This window comes from Nomascus leucogenys, chromosome 2 (genome assembly GCF_006542625.1).
Source record: "Nomascus leucogenys isolate Asia chromosome 2, Asia_NLE_v1, whole genome shotgun sequence".
NCBI classification, from domain to species: Eukaryota; Metazoa; Chordata; class Mammalia; order Primates; family Hylobatidae; genus Nomascus; species Nomascus leucogenys.
Genome location: NC_044382.1, coordinates 75,562,161 through 75,588,830, shown reverse-complemented (window position 1 = coordinate 75,588,830; position 26,670 = coordinate 75,562,161). Strand labels below are relative to the sequence as shown.

At 49.6% G+C, this 26,670-nt stretch overlaps 1 protein-coding gene across 2 annotated transcripts in view; it reads left to right on the top strand.

Annotated features, from left to right (window-relative positions):
* The window catches only part of ITGAL (integrin subunit alpha L), a 50,651-nt gene that overhangs the window by 10,961 nt on the left and 13,020 nt on the right, over positions 1–26,670 (top strand). Inside the window, exons 8-21 of one of the 2 annotated variants that reach the window (XM_030798032.1) lie at positions 102–234; positions 388–538; positions 5,468–5,541; positions 5,640–5,772; positions 10,890–11,041; positions 11,391–11,528; positions 12,782–12,979; positions 13,121–13,251; positions 15,684–15,844; positions 15,948–16,099; positions 21,060–21,149; positions 22,113–22,169; positions 22,258–22,331; positions 23,597–23,738. In XM_030798032.1, coding sequence (XP_030653892.1) covers positions 102–234; positions 388–538; positions 5,468–5,541; positions 5,640–5,772; positions 10,890–11,041; positions 11,391–11,528; positions 12,782–12,979; positions 13,121–13,251; positions 15,684–15,844; positions 15,948–16,099; positions 21,060–21,149; positions 22,113–22,169; positions 22,258–22,331; positions 23,597–23,738 — 1,786 coding nt within the window. The remainder of the gene's footprint in view (positions 1–101; positions 235–387; positions 539–5,467; positions 5,542–5,639; positions 5,773–10,889; positions 11,042–11,390; positions 11,529–12,781; positions 12,980–13,120; positions 13,252–15,683; positions 15,845–15,947; positions 16,100–21,059; positions 21,150–22,112; positions 22,170–22,257; positions 22,332–23,596; positions 23,739–26,670) is intronic. The other variant, XM_030798040.1, reaches the window with a different exon arrangement.

The window sequence follows — 26,670 nt, the reverse complement described above, 5'->3', positions numbered from 1 at the left end:
TTTGCGTAACCAGCATGGCGGTGACTTGATGAGCAGGTGGGGAAGGAGACCTCAGGCCCTAGTTTGGGGGAGTCTCTCACCTCCTCCTTTTCTGGACACAGGACAGAGGTGTTCCGGGAGGAGCTGGGGGCCCGGCCAGATGCCACCAAAGTGCTCATCATCATCACGGATGGGGAGGCCACTGACAGTGGCAACATCGATGCGGCCAAAGACATCATCCGCTACATCATCGGGGTAGGGCCCTGGCTGCTTCCTGCATCTCATCTTCCCTCTCCTCTTTCTGAACCCCAGGCCCCTTTCTCCCTGGGGCCAGACTCTTGTGAAAATAATAGCAAACTGGACTGAGGTTTGGGGGATTTCAGCTCTTCACTCTCCACTCCCTCACAGATTGGAAAGCATTTTCAGACCAAGGAGAGTCAGGAGACACTCCACAAATTTGCCTCAAAACCCGCAAGCGAGTTTGTGAAGATTCTGGACACATTTGAGAAGCTGAAAGATCTATTCACTGAGCTGCAAAAGAAGATCTATGTCATTGAGGGTGAGTGGCAGGCCCTGGGAGAGGGCTCGGGAGTCTGCATAAAGAAATTCCCCTGGGACATCAGGCTGGGCTCCGTGGCTCACGCCTGTAATCCCAGCACTTTGGGAGGCCGAGGCAGGTGGATCAATTGAGCTCAGGAGTTTGAGACCAGCCTGGGCAACATGGCGAAACCCCATCTATACTAAAAATACAAAAAATAGCCAGGTGTGGTGGTAGGTGCCTGTAATCCCAGCTACTCAAGAGGCTGAGGCGCAAGAATCGCTTGAACTCAGGAGGCAGAGGCCACAGTGAGCCAAGATCGCACCACTGCACTCCAGCCTGGGTGGCAGAGGAAGACTCCATTTCAAAAAATAAAAAACAAAAAAACAAAAATGGCCAGGCGCAGTGGCTCACGCCTGTAATCCCAGCACTTTGGGAGGCCGAGATGGGCAGATCACCTGAGGTCAGGAGTTCAAGACCAGCCTGGCCCACATGGCGAAACCCCATCTCTACTAAAAATACAAAAATTAGCTGGGCTTGGTGGCGCACGCCTGTAATCCCAGCTACTCAGGGGGCTGAGGCAGGAGAATCGCTTGAACCCAGGAGGCGGAGGTTGCAGTGACCTGAGATGTGCCATTGCACTCCAGCCTGGGCAACACAGCAAGACTCAGTCTCAAAAAAAAAAAAAAACCTCCCCTGGGACATCATATTAGAAACACAAAGAATAATAAGCACTTACTGAATATCTGACCTTGTGCCAAGGGCTTGCCTAAATAAAATAGACCTTTAGAAGGAATTTAGGAGAGGGTCATTTGAGAGCAGCCTCTGTGATCTTTCTTTCTCTTCCTTCTTTCTCTCCTTCCTTCCTTCCTTCCTTCCTCCTTTCCTTCCCTTTCCCTCTCCTCCCTTCCCCTCTCCGCCCCTCTCCTTCCCCCTTCCTCTCCCCTCCTCTTCTCTTCTTTTCTCTTCTCTTTCTTTTCTTTTCTTTTCGAGACAGAGTCTCTCTCTGTTGCCCAGGCTGGAGTGCAGTGGCGCAATCTCTGCTCACTGCAAGCTCCACTTCCCAGGCTCACACCATTCTCCTGCCTCAGCCTCCCGAGTAGCTGGGACTATAGGCGCCAGCCGCCACGCCTGGCTAATTTTTTGTATTTTTATTTTTATTTATTTTTATTTTTTATTTATTTATTTTTTTGAGACGGAGTCTTTCTCTGTCCCCCAGGCTGGAGTGCAGTGGCGCGATCTCGGCTCACTGCAAGCTCCGCCTCCCAGGTTCATGCCATTCTCCTGCCTCAGCCTCCTGAGTAGCTGGGACTACAGGCGCCCGCCAACACGCCCGGCTAATTTTTTGTATTTTTAGTAGAGACTGGGTTTCACCGTGTTACTCAGGATGGTCTCGATCTCCTGACCTTGTGATCCGCCTGCCTCAGCCTCCCAAAGTGCTGGGATTACAGGCTTGAGCCACCGCGCCCGGCCAATTTTTTGTATTTTTAGTAGAGACGGGGTTTCACCGTGTTAGCCAGGATGGTCTCGATCTGACCTCGTGATCCGCCCGCCTTGGCCTCCCAAAGTGCTGGGATTACAAGTGTGAACCACGTGCCCAGCCTCTTTTCTTTTTTGCTTTTCTTTCACAGGGTTTCACTCTGTCACCCAGGCTGGGCATGATCACAGCTCACTGCAGCCTTGACCTTCCAGGTTCAGGTGATCCTCCCACGTAGCTGGGACTACAGGTGTGTGATACCACACCCGGCTAATTTTTTGTGTGTGTATTTTTTATAAAGGCAGGGGTCTCGCTATGTTGCCCAGGCTGGTCTTGAATTCCTGGCCCCAAGCAATCTGCCCGCCTCGGCCTCCTAAAGTGCTAGGATTACAGGCGTGAGCCACCGCACCCAGCCCTCTCTGATATTTCTTCCTGAAATTCCATCTTCTCTTGGAGCTCAGGTTGATCCAGGACTGACCTATGTCTTGCTGGTGTGATCTGAGCCCTGCAGAGTGAATTTAGTTCCTCCCCCTTCTTGCTCAACTGTCTTGCTGTTACTTATCCAAGGCTCCACATTACTTCAGACGGGCAGGCTGGCACGGGCCAGTGTGAAGAACCCACAAGTCTTCTTTGCTGGCCTAGAATAAGAGAAGATTTATATTGTGGTCACCGGATGGAGGACTGGTTATGGAGGGCATTTCCCCAGGAAGCTTACTTGACTGAAAGATATGTGATTCCTACAGGAAAGTCTCCTTTGCTAGGACACAGCCTTGGTGTTCAGTTCAGTCAAAGAAGCAACGGGCTGAGCGTGGTGGCTCACACCTGTCATCTCAACACTCTGGGAGGCTGAGGCAGGCAGATCACTTGAGGTCACCCAGCTACTTGGGAGGCTAAGGTAGGAGAATCACTTGAACCCAGGAGGCAGAGGTCGCAGTGAGCTGAGATTGTGACACTGCACTCCAGCCTGGGTGACAAGAGCAAAACTGTCCCCCCTCCCAAAAAAAAAGCAGCAGCAATGGTCCAGCCTGGACAGCATAGCAAGAACCCATGTCTAAATAATTAATAAAAATGAAAAGTGAATTTTTAAAAAAATGTTTTTTAAAAAAACTCACTCTCAACTGGCTTTTAAGCTGAGATATGAAAGACGAGATTCAAACAGCAATGTGAGAAAGGTGGAATGAGGGCAGAGAGAAGACAGGTGCAAGGCCAGGGAGGGGGAAAGGGCTCGGCATGCCAGGAAAATGGAAAAAGTTCAGTGTGACTGGAGCACAGTGAGAAAGGGAGAGAGAGGGTCAGCAGGGAGGTAAGGGTCTTCCAGGCCCTCAGAAAGAGTTTGGATTTCAGTGTGAAGATCGATGAGAAATCATGAAGGAGTTTTTTGTTGTTATTGTTTTGAGACAGGGACTCACTCTGTTGCCCAGACTGGAGTGCAGTGGCACGATCATGGCTCACTGCAGCCTCAAACTGCTGGGCTCAAGCAGTCCTCCCACCTCGACCTCCTGAGTAGCTGGGACTACAGATACACACCACCACACCTGGCTAATTTTTAAATTTTTTGTAGAGACAAGAGTTTCTACTATATTGCCTAAGCAGGTCTTGAACTCCTGGGCTCAAGCAATCCTCCTGCCTCAGCCTCACATAGTGCTGGGATTACAGGCATGAGCCACTACGCCCGGCCGAGACAGAGTTTCTACTATATTGCCCAGGCTGGTCTTTAACTCCTGGGCTCAAGCAAGTCTTCTGCCTCAGCCTCATGAAGTGTTGGGATTACAGGCGTGAGCCCCTGCACCCAGCCCCTGAAGAGGTTTTTTTTTTGTTGTTTTTTTTTGAGACAGAGTCTTGATCTGTCGCCAGGCTGGAGTGCAGTGGTGTGATCTTGGCTCACTGCAACCTCAGCCTCCTCGGTTCAAGCGATTCTCCTGCCTCAGCCTCCTGAGTAGCTAGGAGTACAGGCGCCTGCCACACACCCAGATAAATTTTTTGTATTTTTAGTAGAGACGGGGTTTCACCATATTGGTCAGGCTGGTCTTGAACTCCTAACCTCAGGTAATCCGCCTGCCTCGGCCTTCCAAAGTGCTAGGATTACAGGTGCGAGCCACTGCGCCTGGCCTTATTTTTTTTTTTCAAGACAGAGTTTCGCTCTGTCGGCCAGGCTGGAGAGCAGTGGTACGATCTTGGCTCACTGCAACCTCCAGTTGTTTTTGAGCCTCCCAGGCTTGAGCAATTCTCCTGCCTCAGCCTCCCAAGTAGCTGGGATTACAGGCATGTCCCACCATGCCTGGCTAATTTTTGTATTTTTAGTAGAGATAGGGTTTCACCATGCTGGCCAGGCTGGTCTCGAACTCCTGACCTCAGGTAATCTGCCCGCCTCGGCCTCCCAAAGTGCTGGGATTACAGGCATGAGCCACCACGCACAGCCAGTGAAGAGTTCTTAAGGAGAAGCTATATAAGCCAGGCACAGTGGTGCATGCCAGTAGTCCCAGCTACTTGGGATGCTGAGGCAGGAGGATCTCTTGAGCCTAGGAGTTTGAGACTGTAGTGAGCTATGATCACACCACTGCACTGCAGCCTGGGCAACACAGTGAGACCCTGTCTCAAAAAAAAAGAAAGAGGGCGTATTTCAAAGGCAGGAGTATCATGATTTGGTGATGTGTTGGAGATGAGATGGAGGAAAGAGAAGACTCCGGATGGATTTGGTTTCTTAGCATGGCTCATTAGGTGAGTGGGGGTGCCATTCATTGAAGTGAGAAGCCTGAGTCAGAGCAGAAACCAAGAGCTGAGTCTTGGACACACAGAGATGAGTAATTGGATATTCAAATCTGGAGGCTGGGCACGGTGGCTCACACCTGTCGTTGTCCCAACACATTGGGAGGCCGAGGCGGGTGGATCACCTGAGTTCCAGACCAGCCTGGCCAACATGGTGAAACCACATCTCTACTAAAAATACAAAAATTAGCTGGGCATGGTGGTGCACCTATAATCCCAGCTACTTGGGAGGCTGAGGCAGGAGAATCGCTTGAACTCAGGAGGCAGAGGCTGTGGTGAGCTGAGATTACACTACTGAACTCCAGCCTCGGCGACAGAGAGAGACTCCATCTCAAAAAAAAAAAAAAAAAAATTAGCCAGGCGTGATGGTGTGTGTGTGCCTGTAGTCCCAGCTATCTAGGAGGCTAAGCCAGGATTGCTTGAGCTTGGGAGGTTGAGGCTGCAGTGAGCTGTGATTGCGCCACTGCACTCCAACCTGGGCAACAGAGCAAGACCTTGTCTCAAAAACAAAAAACAAACAAATCTGGGACTCCCAGCGTAAAAGCCAACTCTGCATTAAGCCACTTCCTGGGTCTGCCTTACCCTCACATGCATGCCTTCTACCTTACCCAGAAGTAAATACCTCACTTCTTCCCCGTCCTGCCATGAATTTTTTTCACTGCATTTACTGCTGTTGGGTCTCACCTGTTCTCTGCTTTGTTCCCCAGGCACAAGCAAGCAGGACCTGACTTCCTTCAACATGGAGCTGTCCTCCAGCGGCATCAGTGCTGACCTCAGCAGGGTGCGTGCTGAGCTGGAGCAATGGGCTGCAGGGAGTGTGGTTGGCTCCGGGGGGTGGGTCGGTGGGTAGCTGACCCGCTCATCTCCTTCCCTGGGCAGGGCCATGCAGTCGTGGGGGCAGTAGGAGCCAAGGACTGGGCTGGGGGCTTTCTTGACCTGAAGGCAGACCTGCAGGATGACACATTTATTGGGAATGAACCATTGACACCAGAAGTGAGAGCGGGCTATTTGGGTGAGTACTTCTGTTTTCTGCTGGGTTCTTCTGGTTGTAGAGGTCAGATGGTCGCTCAGCCTGGCTTCCGAAACAATAATGAAAGCAGTTAAGCAACCAGCATAAACAAAGTCAGAATTTAAATATGGATATAACATTCGTAATTTATTGTCTGTATTTTCTGATGCTTTGACATCTTGGGGCCGTGCTAATCCTGACAAGACTACCGCTCCCAGGGTTGGCGAATTCCTAGAGATAGTAAACAACTTGCCTGTGAATATGCCTTGTAGCTGGTCCTGGTGGCTCATGCCTGTAATCCCAGCACTTTGGGAGGCTGAGGCAGGCGGATCACCTGAGGTTAAGAGTTCAAGACCAGCATGGCCAACATCATGGTGAAACCCTGTCTCTACTAAAAATACAAAAGTTAGCCAGGCATGGTGGCGCATGCCTGTAGTCCCAGCTCTTCTGGAGGCTGAGGCAGGAGAATCGTTTGAACCTGAGAGGAGGAGGTTGCAGTGAGCGGAGATCACGCCGCTGCACACCAGTCTGGGCAAAAGAGCAAGACTCTGTCTCCACAAACAGGGCCGAGCACAGTGGCTCACACCTGTAATCCCAGCACTTTGGGAGGCTGAGGCGGGTGAATCACCTGAGGTCAGGAGTTTGACACCAGCCTGACCAACATGGCAAAACCCCATCCCTACTAAAAATACAAAAATTAGGCATGATGGCGGGTGCCTTTAATTCCAGCTACTCAGGGGGCTGAGGCAGGAGAATTGCTTGAACACAAGAGGCAGAGGTTGCAGTGAGCTGAGGATCATGCCACTGCACTCCAGCCTAGATGACAGAGCGAGACTCCGTCTCAAAAAAGAAAAAAAAAAGGCCTTTTATATGCAAACCAGCTAATTCTGAGCCCATATCCCCAGCCACCTCCTTTGTCTAATCCTTACACAACAAGCCAACAGTTCCTCTGCCCTAAATCAGCTCAGGGCCAGGCATCAGTCAACCAGAGGCCACTGCTATAGCCCAGAGCCAGCCAAAATTATTCAAACTGCAATCCTAAACTTGCTTGAACTTGCCAACCTAGCTCGCCACCCTTCCTCGTGGAAACCACAAGAAGAGCTCTGGGCCATGCTCTTCCCTGGCTCCTCCTGCCTCTCCACTAATCTGGTGTTTCCCTGTCTGGCCCTGCGTGGCATCCAGTGCCTATTCCCTCTTGGAACTGTGGCTAGTAAACTTCTTTCAATGACAGTGACTCTCTATATCATCAGTCACACCTATATATTAAATCCCAGGCACATTTTAAAACAACCTGCCTTATTAGTAAGAGGACTGGCCACTACTTTTTGAGGCTTCCTCCTCTTGAATTGTCCAAGATCACCTGAGGTCAAGAGTTCAAGACCAGCCTGGCCAACATGGTGAAACCCGTGTCTATTAAAAACATAAAAAAATTAGCTGGACGTGGTGATGCGCACCTGTAGTCCCAGCTACTTGAGAGGCTGAGGCAGGAGAATCACTTGAACCTGAGAGGCGGAAGTTACAGTGAGCCGAGATTGCACTACTGCACTCCAGCTTGGGTGACAGAGAGAGACTTTGCCTCAAAAAAAAAAAAAAAAAAAAATTAGTTGGGCATGGTTGTGCATGCCTGTGGTCCCTGCTACTTGGGAGGCTGAGATGTGAGGATCACTTGAGCCTGGGAGGTTAAGGCTGCAGTGAAGAAAAAAAAAAAAAAGAAGAAATAACTCTAAAATTTAATCTCTAGCTGGGCGTGGTGGCTCACACTGTAATCCCAGCACTTTGGGAGACTGAGGCTGGCAGATCATTTGAGGTCAGGAGTTCGAGACCAGCCTGGCCAACATGGTGAAAGTCCATCTCTAGTAAAAATGCAAAAAATTAGCCAGGCATGGTGGCGTGCACCTGTAATCCCAGCTACTCGGGAGGCTGAGGCAGGAGAATCTCTTGAACTCTGGAGGCAGAGGTTGCAGTGAGCTGAGATCATGCCACTGCAGTCCAGCCTGGGTGACAGAGAAAACTCTGTCTCAAAGAAAAAAAGTTTAATCTCTAGTTAGACACCCATCCCACTATACACACACACAAATATATACATATATGTGGATAGATAAATAAACAGAATCCTGGGTGTCTACTATGCTACTATCCTTCAGATCTCAGTTTAGCTATCACTAGCATAGCACTAAGCATTTTATATACATGTCTTATTTAACTCTCAAAACACACCCCATGAGATTGGTACTGTTCCTTTTTTTTTCTTTAGACATAGGGTCTCACTTTGTCACCTAGGCTGGAGTGCAGTGGCGCCATCTTGGCTCACTGCTGCCTTGACCTCCTGGCTTTGAGCAATCCTCCTTCCTCAGCCTCCCAAAGTGCTGAGGTTACAGCCGTGAGCCACAATGTCCAGCCTCTTCCCTTTTTGTAGATGAGAAAACTGAGGCGCAGAGGCATGAAGCAATTTACTTACAACTACACAGCTAGGAAACAGTAGCACTAGGATTTAAACCTTGTCTCATGGAGTTCAAGAATTTGAAGTTCTTAACCCTTGTGCTTGCAGACTCCATACGACAATAGGGAGGTGGTTCCGTCTCTTCACTCTTCCTTCCATGTGCTATAGGGCCTTGGACAGCTCTGTTTTCTCCACTCACTTTCAACTGCTCTGCACAGAGACCATCAGATGGGGTCAGTGACTCATCCCAGAGGATTCCTGCTGGTGGCTCCTGGCTCTAGCCCAATCTTAGGTCCAATTTCCTGCAGTGTTTCCTCGAACATTCAATAGAGGTTGTCCTGGTATCTTAGAGGAGAGAATCTCATTACAGGAAGTTGAAGATGAAAACAGCCTGACACTGACATATCTTTTTTTTTTCTTTTTTTTTTTTGAGACTGAGTCTCTCTGTTGCCTAGGCTGGAGTGAAGTGGCACGATCTCAGCTCACTGCAACCTCCACCTCCCAGGTTCAACTGATTCTCTTGCCTCAGCCTCCTGAGTAGCCGGGACTACAGGTGCATGCCACCACGCCCAGCTAATTTTTTTTTTTTTTTGAGATGGAGTCTCACTCTGTTGCCCAGGCTGGAGTGGAGTGGCGTGATCTCGGCTCACTGCAACCTCCGCCTCCCGGGTTCATGCCTTTCTCCTGCCTCAGCCTCCCGAGTAGCTGGGACTACAGGCGCCCGCCACCACGCCCAGCTAATTTTTTGTATTTTTTTAGTAGAGATGGGGTTTCACAGTGTTAGCCAGGATGGTCTCTATCTCCTGACCCCGTGATCCACCCGCCTCAGCCTCCCAAAGTGCTGGGATTACAGGCGTGAGCCACCGCGCCCAGCCTAATTTTTTGTATTTTTAGTAGTGATGGGGTTTCACCATGTTGACCAGGCTGGTCTCAAACTCCTGACGTCAGGTGATCCACCCGCCTTGGGCTCCCAAAGTGTTGGGATTACAGGCATGTGCCACTGCTCCCGGCCAACATGATATCTTTTTTTTTTTTTTTTGAGATGGAGTCTCGCTCTGTCACCCAGGCTGGAGTGCAGTGGCGCGATCTCAGCTCACTGCAAGCTCCGCCTCCTGGGTTCACACCATTCTCCTGCCTCAGCCTCCCGAGTAGCTGGGACTACAGGCGCCTGCCACCATGCCTGGCTAATTTTTTGTATTTTTAGTAGAGATGGGGTTTCACTGTGGTCTCGATCTCCTGACCTCGTGATCCGCCTGCCTCAGCCTCCCAAAGTGCTGGGATTACAGGTGTGAGCCACTGCACCCGGCAACATGATATCGTTAAGCATGAAAATTTTTCAAGTTTTCTGCTTTATTTTATTTTGTTAGAGACAGGGTCTCACTCTGTCATCCAGACTAGAGTGTAATGGCACCATCGTAGTCACGGCAGCCTTGAACTCCTGGGCTCAAGCAATCCTTTTGCCCCTCAGCCTCTCTAGTACCTGGGACCATAGGTGTGCATCACCACACCTGGCTAGTTTTTGTAATTTTTTGTAGAGATGGGGTCTCACTATGTTGCCCAGGCTGGTCTCAAACTTCTGGCCTCAAGTGATCCTCCTACCTCGGCTTCCCTAAATGTTAGGATTACAGGCATGAGCCACTGCACCTGGCCCAGACACGCTTTATTTTTAATATCCATGCCAACTTTGCATTCTTCTGACTAATATATACCATTTCATTTTATTTTATTTATGTATTTTATTTATTTATTTATTTGTTTGTTTTGAGACGGAGTCTTGCTCTGTCACCCGGGCTGGAGTGCAGTGGCGCAATCTCGGCTCACTTCAAGCTCCACCTCCCAGGTTCACGGCATTCTCCTGTCTCCGCCTCCCAAGTGGCTGGGACTACAGGCGCCTACCACCACGTCCAGCTAATTTTTTGTATTTTTAGTAGAGACGGGGTTTCACTGTGTTAGCCAGGATGGTCTCAATTTCCTGACCTTATGATCCACCCGCCTCAGCCTCCCAAAGTTCTGGGATTACAGGCATGAGCCACCGCACCCGGACTCCTATTTTATTTTATTATTTAAGAAAAAAGAGGCCGGGCACAGTGGCTTATGCCTGTAACCCCAGCACTTTGGGAGGCTGAGGTGGGTGGATCACCTGAGGCCAGGAGTTCGAGACCACCCTGGCCAACATGGCAAAACCCTGTTTCTACTAAAAATACAAAAAATTATCTGGGTATGGTGGCTGGGCGCCTGTAATCCCAGCTACTTGGGAGGTTGAGACAGGAGAATTGCTTGAACCCGGGAGGCAGAGGTTGCAGTGAGCTGAGATCACACCATTGCACTCCAGCCTGGGCAAGAGAGTGAGACTCTGTCTCTAAAAAAGAAAAAAGAATGGAGTCTTCCTTACTAATCCTCAGGTAAACTGAGGCTCAGAAGAGGCTCCACGCTCCACTTGTTGTGCATAGCTGCTTTTCCCTGGGTATGCATGTCACCCACAGTTGAAGACATGCCATCCCCAAGATGGCAGGATTTGTTTGGCTGGGAGCACATAGATGCTTTTCTCAGGAGAAGGTCTTCAGCTGTTTCCATGCATCTCTGCAGCTAACCCAAATCCCTGGGGCCCCTGCCCCTCTCCTGCTGGGTGTTCTTTCAGCATCCTCTGTTCCTAACTCCACGCCCCGCACACTTTCCTCAGGTTACACCGTGACCTGGCTGCCCTCCCAGGAAAAGACTTTGTTGCTGGCCTCGGGAGCCCCTCGATACCAGCACGTGGGCCGAGTGCTGCTGTTCCAAGAGCCACGGGGCGGAGGACACTGGAGCCAGGTCCAGACAATCCATGGGACCCAGGTGCGCACAGTCCGAGGGCATCTGCAGATCAGGGACTGGCGGGACACACGTCACACTCCCTTCTGTCCTTTGAATGCTCATCCACTTACCATGTGGCAGGCCCTGTGCTAAACATGATCACATTTGTCCCTCATAACACACAGAGGTAAGCCCTGTCATCTCCCTCTCTAGTTTAAGAAACTGAACCTCAAAGAGCCCACCTTGTCTTAATGCATATAGACTAGGGGTGGATCCAGGATTGGAACCTGCATTTGAGGGAGTGGCATAAGATGAACGCGGTACAGGTATCGCCCTGCCAACCCCTGCTGTTCCCACAGGCGCTTCCCCAAACACCTGCCTCTCCCCACAGATTGGCTCTTATTTCGGTGGGGAGCTATGCGGCGTCGACGTGGACCAAGATGGGGAGACAGAGCTGCTGCTGATTGGTGCCCCACTGTTCTATGGGGAGCAGAGAGGAGGCCGGGTGTTTATCTACCAGAGAAGACAGGTGGGGCCAGGATCTGGAGCTGAGGGGGAGGAGGGAGAGCAGCAGAGATTCGCAGCTCCCAGTTATTCTGAAGGCTTTCTCTGTCTGGTCACGTGGCGATCAAACTTTTAGAACGACAGAGAGGCAATAGTGAATCCTCACTGGGGAAAGACTGTACGCCGGGTCCAGTGCCAATATTTCTTTTTTCTTTTGAGACAGAGTCTCGCTCTTATGGCCCAGGCTGGAGTGCAGTGGCGCGATCTTGGCTCACCACAACCTCCACCTCCCGGGTTCAAGGGATTCTCCTGCCTCAGCCTCCCGAGTAGCTGGGATTACAGGCGTGTGCCACCATGACCAGCTAATTTTTGTATTTTTAGTTGAGACGGGGTTTCACCATGTTTGTCAGGCTGGTCTCGAACTGCTGACCTCAGGTGATCCACCCGCCTCGGCCTCCCAAAGTGCTCAGATTACAGGTGCCTGCCACCACACCCAGCTAATTTTTGTATTCTTAGTAGAGACAGCGTTTCGACATGTTGGCCAGGCTGGTCTCTAATCCTGACCTCAGGTGATCCACCCGCCTCAGCCTCCCAAAGTGCTCGGATTACAGGCGTGAGCCGCTGCACCTGGCAGGCAGTGCCAAACTTTTTGTAGATATGACCTCACTTTCTTCATGACCACCTGCTGAGATACTACAAGCTTTATTTTATAAATGAGAATCCCTGGGGTGCAGTGGCTCATGCCTGTAATCCCAGCACTTTGAGAGGCTGAGGCAAGATGATTGCTTGAAGCCAGGAGTTCAAGACCAGCCTGGGCAACATGACAAGACCCTGTTTCTGCAAAAATAAAAATAAATAAATTAAAATCTTAAAGTTAGCCAGATGTGGTGGTACATGCCTGTAGTCCCAGCTATTTGGGAGGCTGAGGTGGGAGGATCGCTTGAGCCCAGAAGTTCGAGGCTGTAGTGAGCTGCAATTGCATCACTGCACTCCAGCCTGTGCAACAGAGCAAGACTCCATCTCAAAAAAAAATTATCAAAAAAATGTATATATATAAATGGAAACCCCAAGGCTCAGTAGGGGGATGTCTGAAACCACAAGGTCACAGTAAGAGGACAGTAAGAGGCTGGGCTGGGGCTTGAACCCTGGTTAGTCTAACAGCACCATTCCCATTCTGTGAGGGACCCCATCTTACGTTTCTTTAGCATTCTTCACTCAGTTGTTCTGTGACAGCTTGCTGAGTGACTCGGGTGTGACCTGTCTCTTGCCACTTCCTAGTTGGGGTTTGAAGAAGTCTCAGAGCTGCAGGGGGACCCTGGCTACCCACTCGGGCGGTTTGGAGAAGCCATCACTGCTCTGACAGACATCAACGGCGATGGGCTGCTGGACGTGGCTGTGGGGGCCCCTCTGGAGGAGGAGGGGGCTGTGTACATCTTCAATGGGAGGCACGGGGGGCTTAGCCCCCAGCCAAGTCAGGTGACGTATGCTGCCTGCCAATCACACTCCATTCTCAGGTGCCCTAAGCCCCCAAGCCCAGACCCCACTCCCCAGCCCGATCCTTCCCTCCCTCCAACCTACCTCTCCTCAGCTTAGTGGTAATTTCTTTCTTGCTCTCAGCGGATAGAAGGGACCCAGGTGCTCTCAGGAATTCGGTGGTTTGGACGCTCCATCCATGGGGTGAAGGACCTTGAAGGGGACGGCTTGGCAGACGTGGCTGTGGGGGCTGAGAGCCAGATGATCGTGCTGAGGTGAGATGGGGCTCCCGGGTCACACCTGATGACCCCAGCTCTTATCCTATGTTTTCTTTATATTTTATTTTATTTATTTATTTTGGTTTTTTTTTAGAGACAGGGTCTCTCTTTGTTGCTCAGGCTGGAGTGCAGTGGCATGATCATAACTCACTGCAGCCTCGAACTGCTGGGCTTCAGTGATCCTCCCACCTCAGCCTCCCGGGTAGCTGGGACTACAGGTGCTTGCCACCACACCTGGCTAATTTTTTTTTTTTTTGGTAGCAATGGGGACCTGCTATGTTGCCCCAGCTGGTCTCAAACTCCTGGTCTCAAACTATGCTTTCTCCTCAGCCTCCCAGAGTGCTGGAATTACAGGCAGGAGCCACTATGCATGGCCTAATTTTTATTTTTTTAATATATGGTTTTCCAGGCCAGGCACAGTGGCTCACACCTGTAATCCCAGAGAGAGCTTATATATTGGAAAACATATAATTAAAAATTAGCAGGGTGTGGTAGCCGGGCGCAATGGCTCACACCTCTAATCCCAGCACTCCGGAAGTCCGAGGTGGGCTGATCACGAGGTCAGGAGATGGAGACCATCCTGGCTAACACAGTGAAACCCCGTCTCTACTAAAAATACAAAAAATTAGCCGGGCGTGGTGGCGGGTGCCTGTAGTCACAGCTACTCGGGAGGCTGAGGCAGGAGAATGGTGTGAACCCAGGAGGCGGAGCTTGCAGTGAGCCGAGATCGTGCCACTGCACTCCAGCCTGGGTGACAGAGTGAGACTCCACCTCAAAAAAAAAAAAAAAAGATTAACAGGGTGTGGTGGCTCATGTGGGTAATCCCAGCACTTTGAGAGGCTGTGGCAGGAGGATTACTTGAGCTCAAGAGTTTGAGACCAGCCTGGGCAACACAGTGGGATACGATCTGTACTTTTTTTTTTTCTTTTGAGAGAGAGTCTTGCACTGTTGCCCAGGCCAGAGTGCAGTGGTGCAATCTTGGCTCACTGCAACCTCCACCTCCTGGGTTCAAGCAATTCTCCTGCCCCAGCCTCCCAAGTAGCTGGGATCACAGGCATGCACCACCATGCCCTGCTAATTTTTTTGTATTTTTAGTAGAGACGGGGTTTCGCCATGTTGGCCAGGCTGGTTTTGAACTCCTGACCTTGAGGGATCTGCCCGTTTTGGCCTCCCAAAGTGCTAGGATTACAGAATGAGCCACCATGCCCAGCCCTTTTCTTTTTTTTTTTTAATTGGCCAGGTATGGTGGTGCGTGACTGTAGGCCCAGCTACTTGGGAGGCTGAGGCAGGAGGATGACTTGAGCCTGGGAGGTTGAGGTTGCAGTGAGCTGTGATCATGCCGCTGCACTCCAGCCTGAGTGACAGAGTGAGATCCTATCACAAAAAAATAATAAATAGGCCGGGTGCAATGACTCATGCCTGTAATCCAGCACTTTGAGAGGCCGAGGTGGGTGGATCATTTGAGGTCAGGAGTTCAAGACCAGCCTGGCTAACCTGTTGAAACCCCATCTCTACTAAAAATACAAAAATTAGCTGGGCATGGTGGTATGCACCTGTAATCCCAGCTACTCGGGAGGCTGAGGCAGGAGAATTGCTTGAGCCCAAGAGGTGGATCTCAAAAAACAAAATAAATAAATAGGAGCCAGGCGCTGGGGCTCACTCCCGTAATCCCAGCTACACAGGAGTCTGAGACAAGAGGATCGCTGGAGGCCAGGAGTGTGAGGATGCAGTGAGCTATGACTGCACCACTGCACTCCAGCCTGAGCAACAAAGCAAGGCTCTAACAACAACAAAAGCTGCGACTTTATTATGGAGCATAATAAAACTCATGCAAGCATCACTGAAGGCTTAAACATAAGCATGAAAGTAACTCAGTATGATTTCTCTTCCTGAGAGCTTTCTCTTCTTCATGGAAAATGGGTCGGAGATTGCTAGAATGAACTGGGAGCCCTAATTAGTTATCATCATTATTGGCCAGGCATGGTGGCTCACACCTATAATTCCAGCACTTTGGGAGCCCAAGCCAGGAGGATTGCTTGAGCTCAGGAGTTCAAAACCACCCTGGACAACATAGGAAGATCCCTTCTCTACAAAAATTTATTTAAAGTTAGCCAGGTGTGGTGGCACATGCCTGTGGTCCCAGATCCTTGGGAGGCTGAGGTGGGAGGATCACTAGAGCCTGGGAGGCCGAGGCTGTGGTGAGCTGTGATCATGCCACTGCACTCCAGCCTGGGCAACAGGGTGAGACCCTATCTCAAAATAAATAAATAAAAAGTACCATTATTATTTTCCTTAAGAGGAGACAGTGACATGTTGAGGTCTGCTTTAGGGAAGGAGAGTTCTCTGGCTTTGCTGGTGGGAGCCCCACATCTGAGGGGGGACGTGCAGTTGGGTTGGAGGGAGAGAGCTGGTTGCCTTCTGCCCTGCAGCTCCCGGCCCGTGGTGGATGTGGTCACCCTGATGTCCTTCTCTCCAGCTGAGATCCCAGTGCATGAAGTGGAGTGCTCCTTTTCAACCAGTAACAAGATGAAAGAAGGAGTTAATATCACAATCTGTTTCCAGATCAAGTCTCTCATCCCCCAGTTCCAAGGTCAGAGCTCTCCTCCTGCTCCCAGGGCAGCTGCCGCCCCAAATCCAGGCTTATGGCCTGGGATCCCCCACCATTCAACTCTTGCCTTTTCCGCCCTGCCCAGGCCACCTGGTTGCCAATCTCACTTACACTCTGCAGCTGGATGGCCACCGGACCAGAAGACGAGGGTTGTTCCCAGGAGGGAGACATGAACTCAGAAGGAACATGGCTGTCACCACCAGCATGTCCTGCACTGACTTCTCATTTCATTTCCCGGTAAGGGAGCCAGCGCCAATGCTCTGGGATGAACTACCTGCAGGGGCAGGCTCAGCTCCGTCTCTATCCAGTGGGTGACACGTCACTTCCATCCCTCTGTGCTGTCACTTCCTCTCCTGTGCAATGGTAGTAATAACACCCTTAGCATATTTTTAAAAATTTATATATATATATATATATATATATATATATATATATATACACACACATATTTTGACACAGAGTCTCGCTCTGTCGCCCAGGCTGTAGTGCAGTGGCATGGTCTCACTCACTACAGCATGATCTCGGCTCACAGCCACCTCCGCCTCCTGGGTTCAAGCAAGTCTCCTGCCTCAGTCTCCCAAGTACATGGGATTACAGGCACCTGCCACTACGCCCAGCTAATCTTTGTATTTTTAGTAGAGACAGGGTTTCACCATGTTAGTCAGGCTGGTCTCGAACTCCTGACCTCAGGTGATCTGCCTGCATTGGCCTCCCAAAGTGCTGGGATTATAGGCATGAGCCATCGATCCTGGCCTATTTTATATTATTTATTTATTTATTTATTTATTTGAGACAGAGTCTTGCTGTATCGCCCAGGCTGGAGTGCAGTGGCATGATCTTGGCTCACTACAGCCTCCACCTCCTGGGTTCAAGCGATTCTCCTGCCTCAGCCTCCCGAGTAGCTGGGATTACAGGTGCGTGCCACCATGCCCAGCTAATTTTTGTATTTTTAGTAGAGTTGGGGGTTTCATCATGTTGGCCAGGCTGGTCTCAAACTCCTGACCTCAGGTGATCCTCCTACCTCAGCCTCCCAAAGTGCTGGGATTACAGGCATGAGCCACTGCACCCGGCCATATTTTATATTTTTAGAGATGGGGGTCTTACTGTGTTGCCCAGGCTGGACTCTAACTTCTGGCCTCAAGAGGTTCTCTTGCCTCAGCTTCCTGAGTAGCAGGGACTACAAGTGCACACCACTGCACCTGGCTGCTTCTAGTTTTTTAATTTTTTAAGTTTTTTATTAAAAAAATTTTTTTAGAGACAGGGCCTTGCTCTATTGTCCAGGCTGGAGTGGAGTAATGCAATCATGGCCCACTGTAGCCTCCAACTTCTGGGTGCAAATGATCCTCCCACCTCAGCCTCCCGAGTAGCTAGGACTACAGGCATGCACCACCACATCTGGATAATTTTTCAAAATGTTTTTACAGGCCAAGCATGGTGACTCAGCACTTTGGGAGGCCAAGGTGGGCAGATCACCTGAGGTCAGGAGTTCGAGACCAGCCTGGCCAACATGGTGAAACCCCATCTCTACTAAAAATACAAAATTAGCTGCGTGTGTTGGCACATGCCTGTAATCCCAGCTGCTTGGGAGGCTGAGGCAGGAGAATTGCTTGAACCCAGGAGGCAGAGGTTGCAGTGAGCCAAGATCGCGCCATTGCACCCCAGCCTGGGCAACAAGAGTGAAACTCCATCTCAAAAAAAAAAAATAGTTTTTGTAGAGACAGGGTCTTGCTGTGTTGCCCAGGCTGGTCTAAAACCTCTGGTGTCAAGTAATCCTCTTATCTTGGCCTCCAAAAGTGCTGGAATTACAGGCGCGAGCCACCGTGCCCAGCACCTTCTACTTTTTAATATATTTATGGGCATTTTTAACATGATTACAATGGCAATGTAGTTACTATTTTTCCCTACTCTTTTCATACATTATATGTTAATGCTGCTACACAGCTTTCATAATTTTTAATTATGAAATATTAAAATATTTGGCTGGGCGCGGTGGTTCATACCTGTAGTACCAGCACTTTGGGAGGCCGAGGTGGGCAGATCACCTGAAATTGGCAGTTCAAGACCAGCCTGGCCAACATGGACAAACCCCATGTACAAGTACAAAATTAGCTGGACGTGGTGGCCCATGCCTGTAATTCCAGCTACGTGGGAGGCTGAGGCAGGAAAATCACTTGAACCCACGAGGTGGAGGTTGCAGTGAGCTGAGATCGTGCCATTGCACTCCAGCCTGAGCAACAAGAGTGAAACTCCATCTCAAAAAAAAAAAAAAAAGAAATATTAAAATATTTAATTTTTACAGAATATTCAATCATCATGGTATGTCGTTATTTGCCAGGTACATATAATGCATCCCAGAAAAACTTAGGGTATTTTTTAAAGTTTTTAAATTAAGTCTCATGTATGGCACGTGGGAAAAAAAAGTTTTTAAAAAAGTTTAAACAGGCCAGGCATGGTGGCTCATGCCAGCACTTTGAGAGGCTGAAGTAGGTGGATCGCTTGAGCTTAGGAGTTCAACACCAGCCTGGGCAACATAGCGAGACCCCTTCTCTACAAAAAATACAAAAAAATTAGCCAGTCTTGGTGGAGTGCACCTGTAGTCCCAGCTACCTGGGAGGCTGAAGCAGGAGGATTGCTTGAACCCAGGAGATGGAGGTTGCAGTGAGCTGTGATTGTGCCACTGCACTCCAGCCTGGGCAACAGAATGAGACTCTGTCTCCAAAAAAATAAAGTTTAAAGAACTGTTGAAATACCCAGATTCAGTTGCTTATAAGCAATCCTGTCAAAAAATGGGATTAATATGGCCGGGCGCAGTGGCTCACGCCTCTAATCCCAGCACTTTGGGAGGCCGAGGTGGGCGGATCACGAGGTGAGGAGATTGAGACCATCCTGGCTAACACCGTGAAACCCCGTCTCTACTAAAAATACAAAAAAGTTAGCTGGGCGTGGTGGTGGGTGCCTGTAGTCTCAGCTACTTGGGAGGCTGTGGCAGGAGAATGGCGTGAACCCGGGAGGTGGAGCTTGCAGTGAGCCGAGATGGCGCCACTGCACTCCAGCCTGGGCGACAGAGTGAGACTCCATCTCAAAAAAAAAAAAAAAAAGAAAGGGATCGATATCAAATTGTTATGTTCTTTTAAATATTTCATAAACGGCCAGGCGTGGTGACTCATGCCAGTAATCCCAGCACTTTGGGAGACTGAGGTGGGTGGATCACTTGAGGTCAGGAGTTCGAGACCAGCCTGGTCAACATGGTGAAAACCCATCTCTACTAAAAATGCAAAAAATTAGCCAGGTGCGGTGGCAGGAGCCTGTAACCCCAGCTACTCAGGAGGCTGAGGCAGGAGAATCACTTGAACCCAGGAGGCGGAGGTTGCAGTGAGCCAAGATCGTGCCATTGCATTCCAGCCTAGGCAATGATAGTGAAACTCCGTCTCAAAAAAAAAAAAAAAAAAATTCATATAAGACAGTATAGGATTGGGACATAAGAATTTGAAGTTTGTTTTAAACTTTTTTTTTTTTTGAGATGGAGTCTCACTGTGTTGCCCAGGCTAGAATGCATGCATTATTATGATTTGGGCTCACTGCAGCCTCTGCCTCCTGGATTCAAGTAATTCTCCTACTGCATCCTACCAAGTAGCTGGGATTATAGGCGTGCACCACCATGCCTGGCTAATTTTTGTATTTTTAATAGAGACGAGGTTTCACCATGCTGGCCAGGCTGGTCTCAAACTCCTGACCTCAGGTGATCCACCCACCTCGGCCTCCCAAAGTGCTGGGATCACAGGTGTAAGCCACTGCGCCCAGCCTGTTTTAAACTTTTTATTATGGGAATGTGAATCATACAAAACTAGAAAAAAATAGTTTAATGAATCCCCAGGTCCTCATCACCCAGTTTCAATTATCGACTCACCCTCTATTTCATTCAAACTTCTACTCAGTGCCCCTCTGCCTACTCTCATTCCACCTCTTATAACATTTAGACATTTTAGGGCCAGGCGCGGTGGCTCATGCTTGTAATCCCAGCACTTTGGGAGGCCGAGGCGGGCGGATCACGAGGTCAGGAGATCGAGACCACGGTGAAACCCCGTCTCTACTAAAAAATACAAAAAATTAGCCGGGCATGGTGGCGGGCGCCTGTAGTCCCAGCTACTCGGAGAGGCTGAGGCAGGAGAATGGCGTGAACCTGGGAGGCGGAGCTTGCAGTGAGCCAAGATTGCGCCACTGCACTCCAGCCTGGGCGACAGAGCAAGACTCCGTCTCAAAAAAAAAAAGATTTAGACATTTTAAACATAAATATGCGGAAAAGAAAGCAGTGTGACATGGTGGAAAGATCCTGGACTTTGGATTTGGACAGATTTGGGTTCAAATCTTGACTGTCACTCCAAGTTCTTAGGACAATTGTGCCACCTTTTTAGTTTTCATTTTCTTTTTTTTCTTTTCTAGAGGGGCGCGGAGGAGGGAGGATGAAAGAGAAAGAGAAAAAAAGAAGGGAAGGAAGGAAGGACAAGGGAGGAAGGAAGGGAGGGAGGGAGGGAGGCAGGCCGGGGGGAGGGAGGAAGGGGGGAGGGAGGAAGAGGGGGAGGGAGGAAGAGGGGGAGGGAGGGAGGGAAAAGAAGAAAGAAGAAAAGAAGAAAGCAAGAAAGAGGGAAGGAAGGAAAAGAGAAGAAAGAAAAGGAAGGAAGGGAGAGCTCATTTTCCTTATTTTAAATGTTGGGGTAATAATACCTACCTCTTAGGGTTAGTAGAACCTTCAGGTGAAAAACAGTTTGAGTACCTACGAAACGCCAGCGTCAGGCATTGGTAATAACAAATGACTAAGACCCAGCCCTGTTCTCAAGGAACAAAATTCTAGAACTAGGATATTCTAGTTATTCTGAAATTTTCTTATGCAAACTTTGATAATGGCTGCTTAGGTCAAAATTCAGGGGCTTCAGTTAGGACACAGTGGGGGAAAAAGTGCTGGGATTGATTAGTGATGTCTGCTGGGGAACTGGGGCTCAGGGATGATAACTACTGAGAAGCCCCCTGGGTGTTCTATACACACCTGCTATGTAGTCAATGGATTTTCAATACTGGTAGGGTCTTAGACAAAGAACTACCAGAACTTCATCACTTGTAAAATGCTGACAAGGTATACATCTAATCGGAAGTGTGGTAAAGGTTATATTCATGATATAGGCTGTATTCTTATCACCCTCAGGTATGTGTTCAAGACCTCATCTCCCCCATCAATGTTTCCCTGAATTTCTCTCTTTGGGAGGAGGAAGGGACACCGAGGGACCAAAGGGAGGTAAGAAGAGATGGCTAGGGATGGTGGGGAGTTTATCAGAGAAATCCATTTGGCAAGAAGAGCCGCCCATGGCCAGGCAGCTCACTCCTGTAATCCCAGCACTTTGGGAGGCTGAAGTGGGTGGATCACTTGAGGTCAGGGGTTCGAGACCAACATGGTGAAACCCCATCTCTACTAAAAATACAAAGATTAGTTGGCTGTGATGGTGCACTTGAGGCCAGGAGTTTGAGACCAGCCTGGGCAACATAGTGGGACTCCCTTTCTACAAAACATAAAAAATTAGTCGGTGTGATGGTGCGCCCCTGTAGTCCCAGCTACTTGGGAGCCTGAGCAGGGAGGATCACTTCAGCCCAGAGGGTTGAGGCTGCAGTGAGCTACTGAGCTATGATTGCGCCACTGCACTCCAGCCTAGGCAACAATGCGAGACCCTGTCTCTAAAGAAGAAGAAAAAAAAAAGAGCCAGCCGGGTGTGGTAGCTCACACCTGTAATCCCAGCACTTTGGAAGGCTGAGGGGGGTGGATTGCTTGAGACCGGGAGTCCGAGACCAGCGTGGCCAACATGGTGAAAACCCATCTCTACTAAAAATATTTTTAAAAAATTAGCCAGGCATGGTGGTGGATGCCTGTAATCCCAGCTACTCAGGAGGCTGAGGCATAAGAATCGCTGGAACCCAGGAGGCAGAGGTTGCAGTGAGCAGAGATTGCACCACTGCACTCCAGCCTGGGCAACAGAGTAAGACGGTCTTAAAAAAAAAAAAAAAAAAGAGCTGCCAGCAGAGTAAGACTGCACAAATGGCAGTGGGCTGAGGCAGCAGAGTGCGGCAGCCCTGGAAAGGCAGCTGGCTCCCAGGCAGGGCCAACCACAGCCAGCCCAGTTGAGGTGCCCCTCCAGCTCTCCTTCATGAGGTCTGCTGCCTCAGCTAATCTCTCCTCTCTCCATCCTGCCCACTACCCCTCGCTCAGCAGGGCAAGGACATACCGCCCATCCTGAGACCCTCCCTGCACTCGGAAACCTGGGAGGTAAGAGGGGAGGAGGGGCAGGCAGAGAGGGCTGGGGCCAAGTCCCTCCTGATCTGAGCCTCTTACTCCTTTCTTCTTGGCGTTTCAGATCCCTTTTGAGAAGAACTGTGGGGAGGACAAGAAGTGTGAGGCAAACCTGAGAGTGTCCTTCTCTCCTGCAAGGTCAGTAAGGCCTCCCACCCTCCAGCCTCCCATCCACTCTGTTTTAAGACCCCCCGCTGCACTCACCAGATATGTCATTTGGAGACACCACTTCCCTCTCTTGGGCCTTAGTTTCCTTTTCTGAGACATTCAAGGCTGAACTCAGGGGCTCATGCCTGTAATCCCAGCACTTCAGGAGGCCAACCAAAGGGGGAAGATTGGTTAAGGCTAAGAGTTCAAGACCAGCCTGGGAAACATAGCAAGACCCTGTCGCTAAAAAAAAATTTAAAAATTCGCTGGGCGTGGTGGCTCATGCCTGTATTCCCAGCTACTTCGGAGATTGAGGCAAGAGGATCGCTTGAGCCTAGGAGTTCGAGGCTGCAGTAAGCACCACTGCACTCCAGCCTGGTGACAGAGCAAGACCTATCTCTAAAAAATAAAAAGTAAATAAAATAAATAAATAAAATAAAAAGCAAATCCCTCATGGAACTCCTATCAGTCAGCAGTAAATGAGATTGCAAGAATTGTAAAACTGAAAGTCTGAGCACCGCCGGGTGCGGCAGCTCATGCCTATAATCCCAGCACTTTGGGAGGCCAAGGCAGGCAGATCACCTGAGGTCAGGAGTTGGAGACCAGCCTGGCCAACATGGTGAAGCCCTGTCTCTACTGAAAATACAAAACTTAGCCGGGCATGGTGATGCATGCCTGTAATCCCAGCTACTTGGGAGGCTGAAGCAGGAGAATTGCTTGAACTCTAGAGGTAGAGGTTGCAGTAAGCCGAGACTGTGCCATTGCACTCCAGCCTGGGCTACAGAGTGAGATTCTGTCTCAAAAAAGAGAAAAAAAAAAAAGGCCGGGGGTGGTGGCTCACACCTGTAATCCCAGCACTTTGGGAGGCCGAGGCGGGTGGATCACGAGGTCAGGAGATTGAGACCATCCTGGCTAACACAGTGAAACCCCATCTCTACTAAAAATACAAAAAAAAAATTAGCCGGGCATGGTGGTGGGCGCCTGTAGTCCCAGCTACTCGGGAGACTGAGGCAGGAGAACAGCGTGAACCCGGGAGGCAGAGCTTGCAGTGAGCCGAGATGGCACCACTGCACTCCAGCCTGGGTGACAGAGCGAGACTCCGTCTCAAAAAAAAAAAAAAAAAAACTGAGCATAAAAGATGATTGGTTTTGATTTATTTCTTTCTGGCCCACCAGATCCTTCAGTTCTGATATTCCCCACCCTGATCCTCCCTCCTCCATCTTGGCCCCTAACTTTTCCCTGATCATCCCCCACAGATCCAGAGCCCTGCATCTAACTGCCTTTGCCAGCCTCTCTGTGGAGCTGAGCCTGAGTAACTCGGAAGAAGATGCTTACTGGGTCCATCTGGACCTGCACTTCCCCCGGGGACTCTCCTTCCGCAAGGTGGAGATACTGAAGGTGGGTGAGAGGACAGCGCCTGCCTGTGGGCATCCGTTCCGCAAACACTGCCCCCTTCTTTGAGCCCCAGGCAGCCAGGACAGCCTGAACACGTGGGCAGCCGTGGGTGGACAGGGGTCTTAGGGTCATATCTGGGTTCCCAGCCTCGAGCTGTATGATCTGAGGTACAAGGTTTACCCTCTCGGGCTAGGTGCGGTGGCTCACACCTGTAATCCCAACACTTTGGGAGGCCAAGGTGGGTAGATCACCTGAGGTCGGGAGTTTGAGACCAGCTTGGCCAACATGGTGAAACCCTGTCTCTACTAAAAAAAATACAAAAATTAGCCAGGTGTGGTGGTGTGTGCCTGTAATTCCAGCTACTAGGAAGGCTGAGGCAGGAGAATCGTTTGAATCCGCAAGGCAGAGGCTACTGTGAGCCAAGATTGTGCCACTGCACTCAGCCTGGGTGATAGAGCAAGATTCCATCTCAAAACAAACAAAAAAAAATTTAAATAGAGAGAGGGTCTCACTATGTTCCCCAGGCTAGTCTCAAACTCCTGAGCTCAAGCAATCTGCCCACCTCAGCCTCTCAAAGTGCTAGGATTACAGGTGTGAACCAGTGTAATTTCCTTCCTTTTTAAGGTTGAGTAATATTCCATTTTATGTATAGAACATATTTTACCTATTTATCTGTCGATGAACACTTGAATTATTCTTTTTATTTTATTATTATTATTTTTTAATTAATTAATTTTTTTTTTTTCTGAGACAGAGTCTTGCTCTGTCGCCCGGGCTGGAGTGCAGTGGCGCGATCTCGGCTCACTGCAAACTCCACCTCCCGGGTTCACGCCATTCTCCTGCCCCAGCCTCCCGAGTAGCTGGGACTACAGGCGCCCACCACCATGCCCGGCTAATTTTTGTATTTTTAGTAGAGGAGGGGTTTCACTGTGTTAGCCAGGATGGTCTCGAGCTCCTGACCTCATGATCCACCTGCCTCAGCCTCCCAAAGTGCTGGGATTACAGGCGTGAGCCACGGCGCCAAGCCTATTTTTTTTTTTGAGACGAAGTCTTGCTCTTGTCCCCAAGGCTAAACTGCAATGGCGCCATCTCGGCTCACTGAACCCTCTGCCTCCCGGGTTCAAGTGATTCTCCTTCCTCAGCCTCCCGAGTAGCTGGGATTACAGGCGCCTGCCACCATGCCCAGCTAATTTTTATATTTTTAGTAGAGATGGGGTTTCACCATGTTGGCCAGGCTGGTCTTGAACTCCTGACCTCAGGTGATCTGCCCACCTCAGCCTCCCAAAGTGCTGGGATTACAGGCGTGAGCCACTGCGCCCAACTGAATTATTCTTATACAGCAACATTAAACGCTTCTTTGCTGGATGTGGTGGTGCGCACCTGCAATTCCAGCTACCTCAGGGGCTGAGGTGGAGAAGTGCTTAAGCCCAAGAGTTCGAGGCCACAGTGATCTATGATCATGCCAATGCACTCTAGCCTGGGCAACAGAGCAAGACTCTGTCTCTACACAAAATTAAATAATTAGCCAGGTGTGGTGGAGTGTGCCTGTAGTCCTGCTACTCAGGAGGCTGAGGTGGGTGGATCGCTGGAGTCCAGGAGTTTGAGGCTGCAGTGAGCTATGATTACAACATTGCCCTCCAGCTTGGGTGACAGAGCGAGACCTTGTTTCAGGAAAAAAAAAAAAAAAAACTGGGCTGGGTGTGGTGGCTCATGCCTGTAATCCCAGTACTTTGGGAGGCTGAGGTGGGCAGATCATCTGAGGTTATGAGTTCAAAACCAGACGGGGCAACGTGGTGAAACCCCATCTCTACTAAAAATACAAAAATTAGCTGGGTGTGGTAGCATGTGGCTGTAATCCCAGCTGCTTGGGAGGTTGAGGCAGGAGAATCACTTGAACCCAGGAGGTGGATGTTCAGTGAGCCAAGATCACTCTATTGCACTCTAGCCTGGGTGACAACAGCAAGACTCCATCTCAAAAAAGAGAGAGAGAGAGAGAAAATAACTGGAGTCAAACAGTTCTGTGTTCAAGTTCTTACGGATCCCTACTGTTACCCAGTTACGACACCTTGGGAAAGTCCCTTAGCCTCCCTGAACCTCTATTTCCTATCTGTTTCCTTCCGAGTCTGAGACTGAAATCCGTCCTTTACAAAATTGGGATGAAGATTAATGGTTTAATAATGCTTAGTCCAGGATCAGGCTCATTTTTTAAATGGTTAGTGAATGTATAGAGGTAGTGGCATTTTAAAAACTTCACAATAGTCTCTTCTTTGATTGTACCACACTTTACTGAGCCGTTGTTATCTCTTTGACCTGTTTGAGCACTTCCAGTTTTTCAGTATTATAAATAGTGTTGCAATTACCCCCCTACACCCAACTTTTATTTTTGAGATAAGGTCTCACTCTGTTGCCCAGGCTAAAGTGTAGTGGCGTAAGCACAGCCCACTGCAGCCTCAAACTCTTGGGCTCAAGTGATTCTCCTGCCTAATAGCTGGGACAACAGGCATGCCCCACTATGCTCAGCTCATTTTTAAAAATTTTTTGTAGGCCAGGTGCAGAGGCTTACACTTGTAATCCCAGCACATTGTTAGGCCAAGGCAGGCAGATCTCTTGAGCCCAGGAGTTCAAGAGCAGCCTGAGTGACATACAGAGACTCCATCTCTACTAAAAATACAAAAATTAGCTGGACATGGTGGCACATCCCTGTAGTCCCAGCTACTCGGGAGGCTGAGGCAGGAGGATTGCTTGAGCCCGGGAGTCAGAGGTTGCAGTGAGTGGAGATCGCACCATTGCACTCAAGCCTGGGCAACAGAGTAAGATACTATATTTAAAAAAAAAAAAAAAAAAAAATTTTTTTTTTTTTTTTTTTTTAAGAGATGGGGTCTCACTGTTGCCTAGGCTGATCTCGAACTCCTGGCCTCAAGTAATCCTCCCACCT